The 17,076-nt window shown below is 36.9% G+C and overlaps 1 protein-coding gene across 1 annotated transcript in view; it reads left to right on the top strand.

Annotated features, from left to right (window-relative positions):
* The window catches only part of LOC110093577 (long chain acyl-CoA synthetase 4), a 55,773-nt gene extending 43,327 nt beyond the window's left edge, over positions 1–12,446 (top strand). The window contains exons 13-19 of the mRNA XM_020818509.2: positions 122–197; positions 294–411; positions 8,504–8,749; positions 9,151–9,290; positions 11,189–11,371; positions 11,488–11,607; positions 12,173–12,446. Coding sequence (XP_020674168.1) covers positions 122–197; positions 294–411; positions 8,504–8,749; positions 9,151–9,290; positions 11,189–11,371; positions 11,488–11,607; positions 12,173–12,208 — 919 coding nt within the window. The 3' untranslated portion in view covers positions 12,209–12,446. The remainder of the gene's footprint in view (positions 1–121; positions 198–293; positions 412–8,503; positions 8,750–9,150; positions 9,291–11,188; positions 11,372–11,487; positions 11,608–12,172) is intronic.
* Positions 12,447–17,076: the final 4,630 nt, after the last annotated feature.

Here is a 17,076-nt window from a genome sequence, read left to right as displayed (position 1 = left end):
TTATTTTTTGCTATGTTTCTTTTTTTCACTGCAATTTTTGGTTATTGATCTTGTTGCAATCATATCGTTATCTTGCTATAATAATGCGTTTTTTTAAAAAATACAATTGGAAAATTCGCAGCAAGCTTTCTAACATGCAGAGAGGATATAAGCACGAGGAGGCAGCTGGATTGTTTGACAGAATTGTTTTTTCTAAGGTAGATTTGGATGCACAAAAATGTATTATAAAATTTAATTACTTGCCAGTGCTTATTATCCTCATCATTGTAAATTCAAAATTCTTATTTGCATAGGTGAAACAAGGATTGGGTGGAAAAGTTCGCATTGTCCTGTCTGGGGCAGCTCCTTTAGCTACTCATGTGGAGTCTTTTTTAAGAGTTGTGACATGTGCTCATGTCTTACAGGGCTATGGTAAAATGCAAATTATGCTGCCCACTCAAAATATTCCGTTGTTTGAGTTTTGAATAATTTGTTGCATGATAGGAGTTTAATCTAACTTTGCTTTATACCATCCAAAACTGTGTCTATTTGTTTTCCCACGAGTTAAAGTTTATTTTGTCAAATGTAATGCGTTTACTATTGATATCATATGCAAAGAAATCCTTCATTGTCATCCCTTCTATTTGAGGTCAGCTTTATGAACCCCTTAATTTATTTTAGTGAGAGCGACATAAGATGTTAGTCTAATTTATGCAAGTTATTTTGTACTACTTCCATCCATATTACTTTTAGTATACGATTTTTCCTCTATTTTCCATCCATATTACTTTTAGTATACGATTTTTCCTCTATTTTTTTCACTTCATCACCTTATCTTCAGCAGTTTTTTGTCTTATTTCTTTTCTAATGTAATTCTTTCTTACTTCCTTTCTTATTTTATGTTGGGAAATTCTAAGGCATATATTTCTAAAAATAAATAACACACACACATGTATGTATGTATATATTTCCCTTAAAACATAAACATGTCTCAAATAGTTCAGTAATTGAAAGCGAAGCACAATCCCAGTTATAGATAAATAGATTTGAGGGCACTGATGTAGAAAATTTTGGGTATAATATAACATTTATGGAAGTCATAGTTCTCACAAATATACATCTTTAACAATAATCTAAATTCAATGCATCAAGCTTAACAAAATTTCACTTAGACACCTCAATCACTGAACAAATAGTTAGAAATCTCCCTATTGAAGATCTTATCCTCACACCAATATTAAGAGACTTGCCCCCGGATGTAATCTTCAAGATTTACGAAGTGATTAAAGATTCAATACCCAAAAAGATCATAAGTATTGACAGATGATTTAGAATTTTAACTAACCATTCAAGCAAAATTACATGCCTTAGGGTTTTATTTATATAACCTAGAAGACTTAAATATAGTAACTTTTCATAATCCATAGGATGCAATTAAATTTAATAGGCTTCAAATACATTGTACATATATTCTATCAAAATTTCTTATTTTTTAGGCAGAAGAGTTCTCGATAATTTTCAGTAGGAAAAAAATCATGTGTACTAAAATTGTGTGCTGAAAGAGCCATGGTTTATGAAGTAGGTGTGAAGTACCAATCAGACAAACCACAAAAAATTGTAAGAAATTTGAGTCATGAAGCCATTCAGAAACCACTTCACATGTTATCTTATTTAACTTTTCAACATATAAATATTAAACTGTAAAATTAGAAATAAAACTATACTAAAAAATTCAAAAAAAAAAAAAAGAAGAAAAGAAAAATAATGAAGAAACTAACCCTCCAAAAACATCCATGTTGATGGTCGAAAGGAAATACACAGTCTATTGGAAATAGAGGAGAAATATAGTAACGGGTTTCAGAATTTCATTCAGCTCTTCATTGATTGTATAATGAGTGAATACATTGGTATATATAGGTAGTGAATACAAGTATAATGGCCTGATGTGTGGTGAGAATTTCACTGGTTTGTTATGCGGTTTTTGATGGTACAAAAAGGACATTGTGTACACGTGGAGTGTCACGTGTGTTATTACAGCTATTAGTCCCTTCAAACAGTAGATTCGATGGGTTGATGCTGTAGTTTGTCCCTTAGATGATGGAAGGGAGATTTGGGAAGGCTTTTCGTGAGTATGTCTGCGAGCTGATCGGTGGTGGAGATGTGATAAATGGTAAAAGTTTTAGATGCAATATGATCTCGAATAAAATGGAGATCAATTTCAATGTGTTTGTTGGAAGCTCTGAGGATCGGGTTGTTTGCAATGGATATTGTGGAGGTATTGTCAAAGAACAGTAGTGTGGGAGACTTGATGGGTATGCTAAGATCTTGTAACAGCCAATGTAGCCATATGAGTTTTGAGGAAGCTGCTACTAGGGTGCAGTACTCAACCTCGGTGGACGACCAAGCCATTGTTTTTTGTTTTTGTACTTTCCAAGGTATGCGGGATGTGTCGAGGAAGAAACAGTAGACAGAAATTGATCTTCGATGTGTGTGATTGCTACCCCAATCGACATCTGTAAATGCTGTAAGATTCAAGTTGGATCGATGAATGGTGATGTCGAGATTGCTTGTCCCCTTGAGATAGCATAGGACTCTTTTGATCATTTGAAAGCTCATTTCTGAGGGAGCTTGCATTGATTGACATATCTGGTATACAACAAAGGCAATGTCGGGTCTAGTAAGGGTTAAGTACTGCAAGGACCCCGGTTATCTTGCGATATTTGGTGGGTTTGAGGAAGAGTGGTGAGGTGTTAGTGGGTTTTGTCTTGGGGGGAAGGGGAGTGGAAATGGGTTTGCAGCTGAGCATGCCAGATTTATTTAGAAGATTGGGAATGTAATGCTATTGGTTTAAAGGGTAGCCAATTTAGGTTTTGGTATATTGATTCCAAGAAATGTGTAGATTGGGCCTAGTTCTTTGAGTTGACATTTCGTGTGAAGTTGTTGGAGGTTGGTTATGAATTGGGGATTGTTACCTGTAATAAGGATGTCGTCAACGCAAATTAGGAGGTAGATATGTGTTTGGTCAGTTTTATGGAGTAAGAGGGAGGGGTCGGCTAAGCTGGGCACAAAACCAAGGGTTGTTAGGTGTTGTGAAAAGTAGATTTCCATTGCCGAGGAGATTGTTTGAGTCCGTAGAGAGCTTTGTGCAGTTTACATACGTGGTTGGGGTACTGAGAGTCCTTGAATCCGGGTGGTTGTTGCATGCAGATGATGTACTCGAGGTGGCCATGGAGAAAGGAATTTGAGATGTCGAGTTGATGAATGGTCCAGTCGTGATGAGTGGCGAGGGAAGTAAGAGCACGGATCATGTGCATTTTAGCTACTTGACTAAAAGTTTCTTCATAGTTGATGTCGTATTCTTGAGTATGTCCCTTGGCTGCAAGCCTTGCTTTGTATCTGACAATGGATCCATCAGAATGCCATTTTGTTTTAAAAGTCCAGCTACTTCCCAAAATTGGTTGGTTAGTTGGAGGAGGAACTAGGGACCAGGTACCTTGCTGTTGAAGAGCCATGAATTCCTCAGTCATAGCGGTTCTCTAGTGAATCGATTTGGAAGTTAGTGTGAAGGATGTGGAATCCGAGGTTGATTGGATGTGATGTAGGAGATTGAGGATTTGTTTTGGTTTGAGGTTTTTGGTTTGAGATCTGGTGACCATGGGATGTCGAGGTGGCATTGGTGGGGAAGAGGGATTTGTGGATGATGTTGGTAATGGATTGGGTGATGTTTGAGGTGATGTGTTGAGTTGATCGGTTGAGATGAGAGTTGTGTGGCGTTCGGGAGTGAAGTGTGGGGCGTTGGGGGTGGATGGGAGTTAGTTGATGGTATTGGAAGAAGAGGTGGAACGAGAGGTGGAATGGCAGGTGGGGTGGTCGATGAGAGTTTGGTGAGTGAAAAGTCTGTTTCATTGAAGACGACGTGTCAGGAGGTGATGATTTTGTTTGTTGCAAGGATTAAGCAGTGGTAGCCTTTGTGGGATGTGGAGCCAAGGAAGATGCATTGGGGAGCTCTTGGAGAGAATTTTTTGGGAGAATTATGTTTTTGCCAAGAAAGCTTGACCAGCCAAAAATGCGGAGGTGATTGTAGCTGGGGTGTTTGTTGTATAGTAGGTAATGTGGGGTTTGCATGTTAAAGTCTCGTGAGGGAGTTCGGCTGATTAAATGGACTGCGGTGGCAAGGGCGTATATCCAAAGGGAGTGAGGAATGTTAGCTACTGTAAGAAGGGTAAGCGTGATTTTGACAATATGTTTGTGCTTGCATTCGGCCATGCCATTTTATTTAGTCGTGTGAGGGCAATTGAGATGATGGAAGATTCCATGGGAATTAAAGTAGTGGTAAACTCGGTGGAGGTGTATTCGTCGCCGCCGTTAGTTTTGAGTACTTGAATGTTTTTATTGAATTGGGTTTTGATGAGCATGTGAAATTGTTTGAATTTGTGTATGGTTCAGATTTAGTAGACATGGGAAAGAGCCATGTTTATCGCGAGTAGTCTTCAATGAAAATTATGTAGTATTCAAAACCTTGAGACAAGATAGGGGCAGAGCCCCATACATCACAATGAACTAGTGTAAATAAGAGTGAGATTTACTTGTAGAAATTGGAAATTGTAACTTACGAGTTTTAGAAGCCTTACATGAATTACAAAATAAAGAAGAGAGGTATTTGGAGGTGTGGATGCGTTGCAAAGATGGCTTGAAGTGAGGCTTTGTGCGGGTGACCTAGCTATTGATGCCATAGAGCAGAGGATAGACGAGTGTGGAGACCGTGAGGATGCTTGATCGATGCCTTTGGCGGTGTGGGAAATGTTAAAATTGGAGCCATTGCCAATTGTGACTTGATTAACATCGGCGTATTCTTCAGGATTGTGGAGTTGAGAGAGATCGAAGGTGAGATGAGAGGAAGCTCCCGTGTCGAGAAGCCAATTGGTGGGGGTTGGTTCGGTGGTTGCTGTGAGAGCTGCGGGATCAGCGGTTGCTGTGAGAGCTGCGGAATTGGATTGTTTTGGGGCGATATATGAGAGATTGGCTCAGTGCCAGCAGTTGAAGGCAGTATGACCAAGTTTACTGTATATTTGGCAAGGAATGGATGATCTTTTTGAGTTTGAGGTGGGGATAGTATTGGGTCGTGGTTGAGCTGGGGTTCGACCTCTCCCTCTGGAGGTATTGGGGTTGCCTCTGACTCTATGACTATGGAAGGCGACGGAGGAATTAGATTGGATTTTTTGGTTTTCAGACTGCAGATTGATCTCTTTGCTTCTAAGCAACGAGTAGAGATCATCAAGGTGGATTGGTTCAAGTTTGGTGCATATAGCGGTTTTGAAGGATTGGAAAGAGGGTGGAAGGCCTTTTACGATGTAAAGGACTATGTCTTCCAAGTCAATGTGGCAGCCAACTTCTTTGAGTTGATCGATGATGGTTTTGATGTGAGTTAGGAATTGAGTAATGGTACCGGATTTCATTGAGACGTGAACTTCGTTCTTGAGCTAAATCACTCTTGAACGATTGGTTGATTGTTGGTGTTTCTTGAGGGTGGTCCATATGGCGTGAGAAGAATCTAGATTTAGAATGTAGGGGAGAATGGTGGGTGAGATCGTGGAGTAGAGAGTTGCACAGAGATTTTGGTTGATGAGTTTCCAAAGTGTGTAGTCTTGATTGAGGATAGGCTGGTTGGAACGATCGAGTATGAACTGAGAGGGGAAAGCGGTGGTTCCATCTAGAAAGGTGAGGAATCCGTTAGCTGAGAGGATTTTAGAGATTTGTGAACTCCACAGTGGATAGATGTCTGTTGTGAGGGGAGAGGTGGCTAGGAACATAATGTTACTCATTAGAAATTTGATTGTGGGAGGAATGGTGAGATTATTGGATTGTTGGAGAGTGACTAAGGTTGTATTGATGACAAGAGAGGAGGAGTTCATGGTTTGAAGTATAGATATCGAACCTTGTAAAAAAAACTTTTTGATACCAAGAGGAAATACACAGTCTACTGGAAACAGAGGAGAAATACAGTAATGTGTTTCAAGATTTCATTCAGCTCTTCATTGATTGTATAATGAGCGAATACATTATTATATATAGGTAGTTAATACAAGTATAATGGCCTGATGTGTGGTGAGGATTTCACTGGTTTGTTATGCGGTTTTTGATGGTACAAAAAGGGCATTGTGTGCACATGGAGTGTCACGTGTGCTGTTACAAATATTAGGTCGATGGTATTTTTTCTCTTCAATCCTCAGTTACCTCAAATGTTTTTACACGAAAAAAGGGTTGAATTTCAAAACCTTCAATGATAAAAAAAGGATCATAGAACTCAAACAAAGGATTTCATAGAACCATCACAAATTTGGGAATGTGCTGTTCTTCCATGCCATGATTCTCTTCGAGCATTAGATAGAGCTTCTTTGGTTGCACACCCAAAATCACAACAACAACAACAACAACAACATCAATCCTTTGTCCCACTACGTGGGGTCGACTACATGAATTCTTTTTCTCCATTGTTTCCGGTTAAAAGTCAAATTCTTATTTAAATCTAATAAAGAAATATCATTTGTAATATTTTCTAACCAAGTCTTTTTAAATCTAACTCTACCTTTCTTAACATAAGTCAAATCTAATACCTCAACTTTTTTCCTAATCGGGTGATCGGAAGGCCTCCGTTTAATGTGACCAAACCATCTAAGACAACTCTCTCTAATCTTTTCTTCCATTGGAGCTACTCCAACCTTTTCACGTATATGCTCATTTCGTATCCTATCTCTAAGGGTCAGGCCACTCATCCACTTAAGCATCATCATCTCTGCAACACTTACCTTAGTATTATGCTTCTGTTGTAATGGACAACATTTGGCACCATAAAGCATTGCAGGTCTCACCACCATCTTATAGAATTTTCCCTTAAGTTTGAGGGGGGTTTTTCTATCGCACAATAAGCCCAATGCATTCCTCCACTTCAACCATCCAACTTGAATTCTGTTGATAATATCCCCATCAATTTCACCATCACTCTGAACAATAGATCCAATATATCTAAAATGTGTACTCTTATTAATGACTTGATCGCCCAAAGTCACAATCCCTTCACTAGGTCTATTGCTACTAAAATTACACTCCATATATTCAATTTTAGATCTACTCAAGCAAAAACCTTTAGACTCTAAAGTTGACCTCCATAACTCAAGTTTACCTTCAACTCCCTCCTCCACTAATTTCAAATTCAAATTTCAGAGGAGATTAATCTCTAATTATTCGCTAAATCTGAAATTAATTTCAGATTTTATTTTTTTCTCCTTCTCCACTTAGCTTGGCCGATCCCCTCCTCCCCCTCTCTACATTTTCTCCGGGACAACTATGCATGGCCGATCCGAATATTGATCAGAGATTAGTCTTTGATTCCCAAGGACGTGTGGATGTTTTGAGATCGTCTTTCGTGACGTCAACGTAGAGATCGACGCCACCATTGAAGATTATGTGGATCGGAATTTCTGCAACCACTTTCCGGCTGTTCCATGCTGCGGGAAAGCTCTTGGTTGTTGCATAAATCTTCCCCAGCATTCAACGATCTTAGTCAGAATGTGCATCTCTCTTATCTTTGGGTAAACTCGACATCTGACTCTTTTAGCCTCTTAGTTTATTTCTCCAATGTGGTTATGTTTTGATTCACAAAGATGTTGTTGGTCCCTCCGCTAAAGCATAATAATAGGAAGAGTTGAGTGAATGGTTCCTTGTAGTAGCTAGTCTTAATGTTAACGAAGGGATTTATTGTTGAGACCTTTCACGAATGCAAAAGTGGATTAAATTGATTGATTTTTATGCTCTTAACTTCTATGCACGTAATTTAACCAACGCTATTTATCACTTTAATATTTTATTTTATCGCTGAATTTAACATGAGATATTGCTTATTATTGTTCTCTAAAACTAAACGTGCAAACGTCCTTAAGCATATCTTCTTCCCATGATTGTTTCACATCAATAAATTAGGGCAGAAACTCTGAGACTAAGGCTTTGTTTGGGATGACTTTCTTACTGCTTTCTAAAGCAGCTTTTTAGTACAAAAAATTTTAGTTAAAGATATTTTTTAACTAAAAAGCTACTTTAAAAAGCAATAAGAAAGTCATCTCAAATGAAGCCTAAATTGGTCACTTGCTTATAGTGGGGAGACTATTTTGCATTTTTTTCTCTATTATAATTATATGAAATTCAATATTCATTTGTCTTTTAATTATTTTCTATTAGCCACTAAAATCTCTTATTTAACAATCATAATTCTGACAAAACTTTAGATGTCAATCTTATCATGACTTTATCAGATAGTCGCCCCTTTTACTCGACAGCATAGTACAAGACAATAATGCCAAATGAGTGTAAATCTTGATATGAAGGGTTCAAAATCAGTCATTCGTCTTGTTTGCTTTACGGTTGGAATTATTAACTATGCAATCAACATTGGCAGAATTCAGCTTAGTTTGGAATAATGAACATGAAAGATTTGTTATTGGTTTTGAGTGTAATTTTTCTGTCTTTGCAGGTCTAACAGAAACTTGTGCTGGAACATTTGTGTCATTACCAAATGAATTTTCAATGCTTGGAACTGTGGGTCCGCCTGTACCAAATGTGGATGTACGTCTTGAATCAGTACCTGAAATGGATTACAATGCCCTTTCAGACGTACCAAGAGGAGAAATTTGTGTCAGGGGGAAAACTCTGTTCTCAGGATACCACAAGCGGGATGATCTCACAAATGAAGTTCTTATTGATGGGTGGTTTCACACAGGTCTGATCCTCTGTGCTGCAACTTATTGTATGCTGGTAGAACATGCTAATTTTCCATTGAAGTCGTTGATTAAACCTTTCGTTGTGTTGTTTCTAGCGAAATATATATGATTTTGATTTTGTTGTCGTCTAAAATAATCTATTTTTATCGTTTCTCACATGAGAGACTTTGACCTGACAAAATAACTTTGCAATCCCTTTCAATTTTTTTTTTTTTTTTTTTGCTTGATGTCGTTTTTAATCAATAAAATATCACGCCTTTAAGCTTTCAGTTTATGTTCTTGTAATGCCTGTCATTTTCTTGTATGATTAACATTGATCATGCCAACTTAGTTTCTTTTTTATTGATAGTCTAGATATTTGAAGTAAGCTGTTTTTTTTTTTCTTAACGTTTATTCTCAGGGGATGTTGGTGAGTGGCAAAAAGATGGAAGCTTGAAAATTATTGATAGGAAGAAAAATATATTTAAGCTTTCACAAGGGGAGTATGTAGCAGTTGAGAACTTGGAGAACATCTATGGCCTTGTTCCTGCGATTGACTCGGTATGGACTTTCACTTTTATTTATAAAATAATTTCATTTATTTTGGATATTCTAGCTATGAAGATAACATCAGTTTTTGTTTGCATATTTGATTAATCCCAGAGCAATGCTCAGGTTGTCTTAATGGTAACCAATTGACGTAAATAGATGTCTTGGTCCATAGGTTTTAATTATGGGAACATACTCTCTTTTACTTAAATAAAAAGGCTGGGTGCATTTGTCCCTCTCGAGAGATATTAGCGGGATCCTTACTAATGTATGATCCCTTCAATACAGTGAAGTAGTTCTTCTAAATATTATTGGTGTTTCAACAAAAACTTAAAATCTAATTATGATCTTGCTTGAGCTCTCCTAAGATATATGAAATTCTAGAAAGTAATATGCTAAGAGACAAAATTGTGAGGCCGGTTAACTGTTAAGTCAAAGCGAATAATATCTCAATAATTGAATGTTTGGCTTGTTACAATTTACTCTTAGAAAGAATAACTATTTTGATGGATTTTAATGCAAACTTGGATGTGAAATTATAGAAAATTTTATTTTATTAAAATTCATGTTGAATGTATTGAAATTTTACTAATTTTAGTATATTTTTACATATTTTATGTAGTTTCTTATTTTGAGTCTTTTGAAGGTTATCCTTGAGGCATGTAAAAATAATTGAACAATGAATATTGAAATATAGCTCTAATTTTCTCTCTTCTTGTGTGTGCTACTTCTAGTGGATACTCTTTTTATTGGCATGAGGCTTCATTTTTAAGGTGTTGTATGCTTCATTTTTTGGTGTTGATTTCTATCCTCATTTTATCTTTTTAATTAATTAGTCATTGGTTTTGAGTAGTGATTTAAGTGATATAAATATTAGGTTTTCTTTTCAAAGTGTGAACTTTATTAGTTAAATTATATTATTCTATTTTTCTTTTTTTTTTTATGGGAATTTAGATTTTAGGCTATTATTAAATTATCTCTTGGAATGAACTTTGAATGTTATTTTCCTTACATTAAGGAGTCGTTTGGTTTGTTGAAAAAAAGGCATAGTAAAATGTAGTATAAAAGAAAAGCAATGCATTTGAAATATTTGGAGTAGTTTGGATGAGTGTATATTAAATACAAGTGATTACTTTTTTTCATTCGACTTGAAATAAAATGAATGTAATGTAAAGCCTAGAGAGGGTGGTTGGCGGCCGACGGAAGGCACCAGTGAGTGTTTGCGGCAGGCGGCGGCGACAGTGGGTAGCAGCGACAACTATTGGTGGCTGGTGATGGCATTGGTAGAGAATTTGCAGTGTATTTGAAAATTGACAAAATCTAATTATTTCCAAATACACCAAATTGAATTAGATGATGAATTTTAAGTACTTAATAATTTTTCTCTATATTTCTTTTACTTCTAATCAAATAATAATATTTTCAGAACTTTTGTATTTGGAATGCTTTATGTGTCTTTTACTTCAAACCAAATAGCCTCTAAATTGATAAGTTGCTGAATATATGAATCAGTCAACTGCAGAGACTGTTATTTTTTGTGCTTTGATTTTGTTTCTCATGCCTGGTTGCATTAGAAATACTATACCCTTGACCATTCTACATAAAACAACAAAAAAAAAAATCAAAATTTATTTATTTTTTATTTTATTAAGTACTTAACTTTATTATTATTATTATTGAATTTCATAAATTTCATATTATCTGTTTGATATAAATAAAGTTTACTGCAAATTTTCCTACCTCCAAAAACGCTCTGCCAATATGCTTTGTTCTTGAAGTGACTCCTCTATTAAATATTTTCTGCCATCAACTTGTGTATTTTTAAAATTTTACGACTAAACCATAAATTTTTATGGACGACTTAATGGATTTGATCTGATAAATGAATTATCTGCATTACTATGTTCCAGATTTGGATATATGGTAATAGCTTCGAGGCTTCACTGGTTGCAATACTAAATCCCAACATAGCAGCTCTGGAACGTTGGGCTCAAGAAAAAGGGATCAGCGGAGATTTCAGTTCACTCTGTAAGAATCCCAAAGCAAATGAGTTCATTCTGGGGGAGCTAAGCAAGACCGCCAAAGCAAAGAAGGTTAGTCCTGTAAAACATTATTTTAGTTGCCCGTGATACCTATAATTGCATAATATGTTTATAGTCTATAAAATCATTTAAAATTTTCAAAATCTCACTGTTGCATGCTCTGACAGTTGAAAGGTTTCGAGTTTGTAAAAGCAATTCACCTTGAGCCACTTCCCTTTGACATGGACCGCGATTTATTAACCCCAACTTACAAGAAAAAGAGACCTCAACTTCTGAAATACTATCAGGCGAGTTCCTTTCTTCACTCTTCAATTTTGTGGGAATATTGCTTTTTTTTTCTATCTTTTTTTTTTTGTCAACAGTGTAGTTTCCCTCGGTTATTTCATGAAAATTTGTAAGAATTACTCTTTTGAATAAAATGCATGGAATATTGTGCTTGTGTGATTCTCAATCTCACCTGTTGATGGCAAGGACTCTAGCTTCTCTGCTTTCTTCGGGCCGCAAATAAATCATTTGGGCTTTGTTTGGTTCGGCTTTCTTATTACTTCTTAAAGCGGAGTTTTAGTACAAAAAATTGCTTAAAAAAGCTGTAAGAAAGTCATCTCAAACGAAGCCATGATTTTCTCATTCATTTATCATCCTAATTTATGCTCAACCCCGAAAACTAAGTTTATACTACAATTATGGTTGTTTCAAGCTTTGGTAATATTGCATTGTGCTATGCCATTTCTTTCATTGAAATTTAAAAACTATGATACTTCAAACATAGCTTCTTAGAAGCATTACAAAACAAGTCAGAAAGCTTTTAATGATAATGCCTATTTATTTGATTTCTTATTGACTTGTTTCCAGAGTGTGATTGATGAACTGTACAAAAGCATCAAGTAAAAGAATATAATTTTGGACTGTTGCTGTGCACCAGGAGTGCCCTCCCGCTGCTGTTACACATTTTGTTTGGAAACCACCTATATGCTATTGCATTATTTATTGGATATGTATATTCTTCCTTTAATTTGTATTATTGTTATAAATCTGTCTGTTTGTCACTTTGTCTTTTTCTTTGAAATCTGCTGGGCTTTGTTTCTATTTTGTTCTTCATCAACCAATAAAATCTGAACTTAGGGAAGTATTGTTTTCAGAATTTTAAAATATTTTGCATTTATTAAGAAGTTTTATAGTTAAACTAGGCATTTATAATTGCGTGTATAGTTTAAAATAACAGCCAAGATTGATCAATAAATAAAAAATATATATTTTTTTTTGCTGTGTTTCTTTTGAAGATAGTGAGTCTATTAATGATTCAAATTTGCTTAGGATTCAATTTTGAAGTCATGCCAGGATTGAAACGAGAACTTCAATTCATATATTTTAAACATATTCACATAAAAATATTGTATTTGCATATATATATATATATATATTCCTATTATAGAATTTTATAGAATCAAAACAGAAAGATTCGGAATAAATTTGCGCAAATTCACTTATTTTAGATCATAATCAAATTACCACATTGTTTATAGTTACGTTTCAAAGCTTTTATTGATATATAGTATTATTTATTAGTGTCAAAATATTTTTTAGATTATTTAATTATCCAATAAAAATTTAGAATATTGTAATCAGTAATATATCAAAAGTCATGCGATAAAAAATTATCAGATATCGATATATATCCATTTTATCAAACAATATATGAAAATTTTAAATTATTAAAAATTGAGATACAAAAAATGTAATATATCTTGACTCGAGTAATTTTGCGGAACTAGCTCGATCGATGAAATTAGCCTGAAGTTCGGAATCGAATTTTATCTCACTAGAGTTTCTCTCTCTCTCTAATCGGTTGGTTAAGGGCGGAAATTGGTGTGGGCTCCGAAAATTCGGCCCCGGCCTCCGCTCGCTCTTTTATTTCTTGTTTGGCGAGGGAGTTTTAACGGATTAAATTCGGGGGTAAATTTTGGAAGGCATATGGGTTTGTAGATAAGACACTACCCAGAGATTTCGCCCTCATTTTGCGAGGACTTTATGATCTGAGTTCTGGTTTCCTATAGGCGCAAGCCCCTATAGTTAATTACCCCTCACGATCACGAGAGAGAACTTTTGATTAAGGCTAGTCGTCAATCAGATACGTATAGAATACGTGTTATCTGGCATATAGTAGCAGCAATGGGTTGGGATTTGAGAATTTGGAAATAGTTTGGAGGTGGTAATAAAAATTTGATATTTAAAATAGAAATTTGCACCATCTTACACTTAAAACGGATGGTGGGGGAATGGATGATGGGCCCGATCAAGATCCGATAGTTCCGTCGTCCCGGCCCATCGTGGTCCCTAGTCTACTTAGTCAGAGAAGGTAGTCGACCCAACCTGACAGAAGGATCCTTGTCGGCAGCCATGGATTGCTTCGTCTAAGGGGACCTTGTAGACATGGGTTGGATGTTTGCCTAAGGGGACAAATTTGAATCCACCTTAGCTTATAGAGGGCTTTGTGCCATATCGATCATATCCTATTGATTCATATCTCAAGGATTTGATGCCAATAAGGAACGTAACGGCGCTGGCCATAACCGGCATTTCGTGGTGCCATTTGGCGGCAAAACCACTCGGTTTAGAGGGCCCCGGGTCATAACTGTTTATCCTGCGATGCCATTTGGCGGCAAACCACCGGTTAGAGGACACGTACCACGTCCTTACTGGCAGGAGACTGTTTGAGAATGGATCCTAGTGATATTTTCGACTAGGCATTTAGCTCTTTTGTGAGCTGAGGTAAATTTTAATTTGTCCACCCCGGCAAACTGTTGCGGAGGGTGGATGGATTTTGCTTTAAGTGATTAATGGGTTGAATTTCAAATTTAAATATTTTTTGGATTTTGAATATTTTGGGATTTTGGTTTTTGTGGAGTTTTGGATTTTTGGGGTTTTTGTGGATATTTGGAATTTTTGGTTGAGCTTTGGAATATTTGGAATATATTTTGGATATTTGGGAGGCATTTGGAAAAATATTTGTGAAATGAACCCCTCCGGTTGAGATCTGCATTCAACACGGCCATCATCAGGGTGTCAGGGGTCATTTGAAAATATTTTTAGTTTATGGATGAACCTTGTCAACTCTGTCGAGCTGTCGATAGAGGATCGGGTTTCTTATAGGCTTCGTGCCTTTATCAGTGAGTTCTCTTGATTATAGGCCTTGAAGGCATAATATAAATGGATTAAAATAAATACACCAGTTGACACAACCGTGTATTTATTTGAAGGTTTAAACCTTATCGACTCCTATTGATCCTCATAAGAAGATCGGGTTCGAATCTGAATTCACTTGTTGACCCGCACAGCATCCCTAGACGTCACGTGTGTACCAATAACACTCTCGTCGGGGCTCATGCGGGTGTTTGGGGGCATTTTATAATTGAACCCTGTTTACTCCTTTTTATCTTCTTAAGAGGATCGGGTTCAAATTAAGTAACCCGCGTAACATCCCTAGACGTCACGTATGTACCAATAACACGCTCGCCGGGGCCTATGCAAATTTTGGGGGCATTCTATAATTAAACCCTGTCGACTCCTTTTTACTTGCTAAGGAGGATCAGGTTTAAAATTTAATAACTCGCGCAGCATCCCTAGACGTCACGTGTGTACCAATTACATGCTCGCTGGGGCCCATGCGGGTGTTTTGATTGTATACCCTTTTTTAGTGTACCTAAGTGTGTACAAACTACAGTGCATGTGCGAGGGTATTTTTGGAATATTTGTAAACGCCTTCTGTCCGCTTGCATAGAAGTTGCGGATCCGGTGGCGTGACGTTGTAGTTTGTGGACGCCTTCTGTCTTCTTGTATGAGTGTTGCAGATCCGGTGGCGTAGCATAGCAGCTTTTTGAATTGAGTTGTTCGCTGCTTTATATAGGTAGACTGTCGTGCACTATTTGTTGATTTTTGTAGGCGGGTCATAGTGCACTAACTAATCTCCTGCCTTGGTTGTAGATGCCTATATTTGTTGAATCTCTTTTAGCACTTTTGCTTGTGAATGTTGCAATGGGCACACAGTGGGTCTTATACGGTAGCTTATAGAAGCTTAAATTTGTCGTAGTTCTTCAGTACTTGTAGGTAGAAGATATGTTGGATGCGCGACCATTGTTCATCAAGGGGCTTGCAAGCCTCAATAATCTTGTCCAGGTTAAAGTTAAAATATTTGGTTGAATTGAAATTCACTCATTCTATAATGATTTGATTTGGTTCTCTTTCTAGAACTCGTATAGGAATTACCGGGGGATTCCTTCATTAGACTCTGTTGTGGGAAAGCTGGTATATTCATTTTCAATCAAATAGTATTGATTGTATAGAGTCAATATTTGCTTGTAGATGGCATAAGCATTATTACATCTCTTTATATTAACCAAACTTGCAATTCTATTGTTTGAGTCACATTAGCATTACGAATCTTTTAACCCCAGCTAGATCACAGCTTGCATGCTAACTTGCACTGACCATGGAAGGGTCACTATATTATAGGTCCTTGATTTATACTTGTAGATGAATCACATCTGTTGGATATTCCTTCCAAATGTGTAGATGACACACATATGTTTTATAGGATGGCTGGCATTAATAGTATGATTGTTGTCCCTTCCATGAACCTCTTTGATCATTTATAGATATGCTACATTTCTTCATTCAATCTCTAGCATTTATATTGATATGATGGAGTATTTGCTAAGTTAAAGCCCTCATTCCATAATTGAGCTCAAATTCTCTTGTATTAAGCTTCATGTGGTGCCCAAGTTTTGGCTCATGCTCATTGTAATTCTCTTATGAATTCGAGTCCAAGTTCTTTGTAATCAAAGTACAAATTCTTTGCATGAGTCTATTTCCAATTCAAGTTCTCTGATGATTATATTCAAGTTCACTTGTCTTCTATTGTTCGTCTGATTTGGTGTTCAGATCATGATTCAAGATTGATTCAAGTCTTTGCTTACATCATTTGATTCCCAAATCAAGTGTGAGTTTAAGTTCAATTAAAGCTCAAATCAAGTCCTCTGTCGTCTTGTAAAGTCCCAATTCGAGTTCAAATGAGAGTCCAAGTTTTTTTGTCCAAACCAAGTCCATGTTCCAAATTGTTCCAAGTTTGACTTCAGTTCGATTTAAGCCTTCTACCTATTTTTTTTTTATTTGGGTTCAATTCTTTATTAAGTCATTTTGTTCAAAAGTCCATGTACAAGTCCTTCGTAGTCCTTCTGAGTTCAATCAAGTCTAGGTCCCAAATTGCTCCAATTCCTTGTCTGTATTTCAGACAAAATTTCGGCAACCTCCTAGCGTCTCCCCTGTTTAGGGGAAAAACCGAGAGGCCGCCTACCTACCACGTCACTAAAGACGTGCACGGTTGGTGTTGGTGAGACACCGCGGCGGTTGTATTTGTTTTTTTCTCCCACCACGCGCAATAAAGGCATGCATGGGGTTTTAAAAAGCAATTTTGAAAAGCAAAATTTTGATTTCCCCCCGCCTGGGGGTACTTATGAGCGACTCCGCTTCACCGTACGTGCCGCACCGGGGTCCCATCCCACCACGCGCACTTAAGGCGTGCTTGGGGCGGTTCTCCGGTTTGCCACGAACATTAAAGTAGGGTTTTTGAGTTTAAAAAATTTCATACCTTGGCGGGGTTGTCGTGGTTGACACGTGGATCGAGGGGTCACTCGCCTACCTCATCGTAGGTGTCGCACCGAGTTCCCTCCTACCACGCGCACTAAAGGCGTGCTTAGGTG

The sequence above is a fragment of the Dendrobium catenatum genome, unplaced genomic scaffold (genome assembly GCF_001605985.2).
Source record: "Dendrobium catenatum unplaced genomic scaffold, ASM160598v2 fragScaff_scaffold_333, whole genome shotgun sequence".
NCBI classification, from domain to species: Eukaryota; Viridiplantae; Streptophyta; class Magnoliopsida; order Asparagales; family Orchidaceae; genus Dendrobium; species Dendrobium catenatum.
The sequence above is the reverse complement of the archived record's forward strand: the minus strand, read 5'-3'. Positions and strand labels throughout refer to the sequence as shown.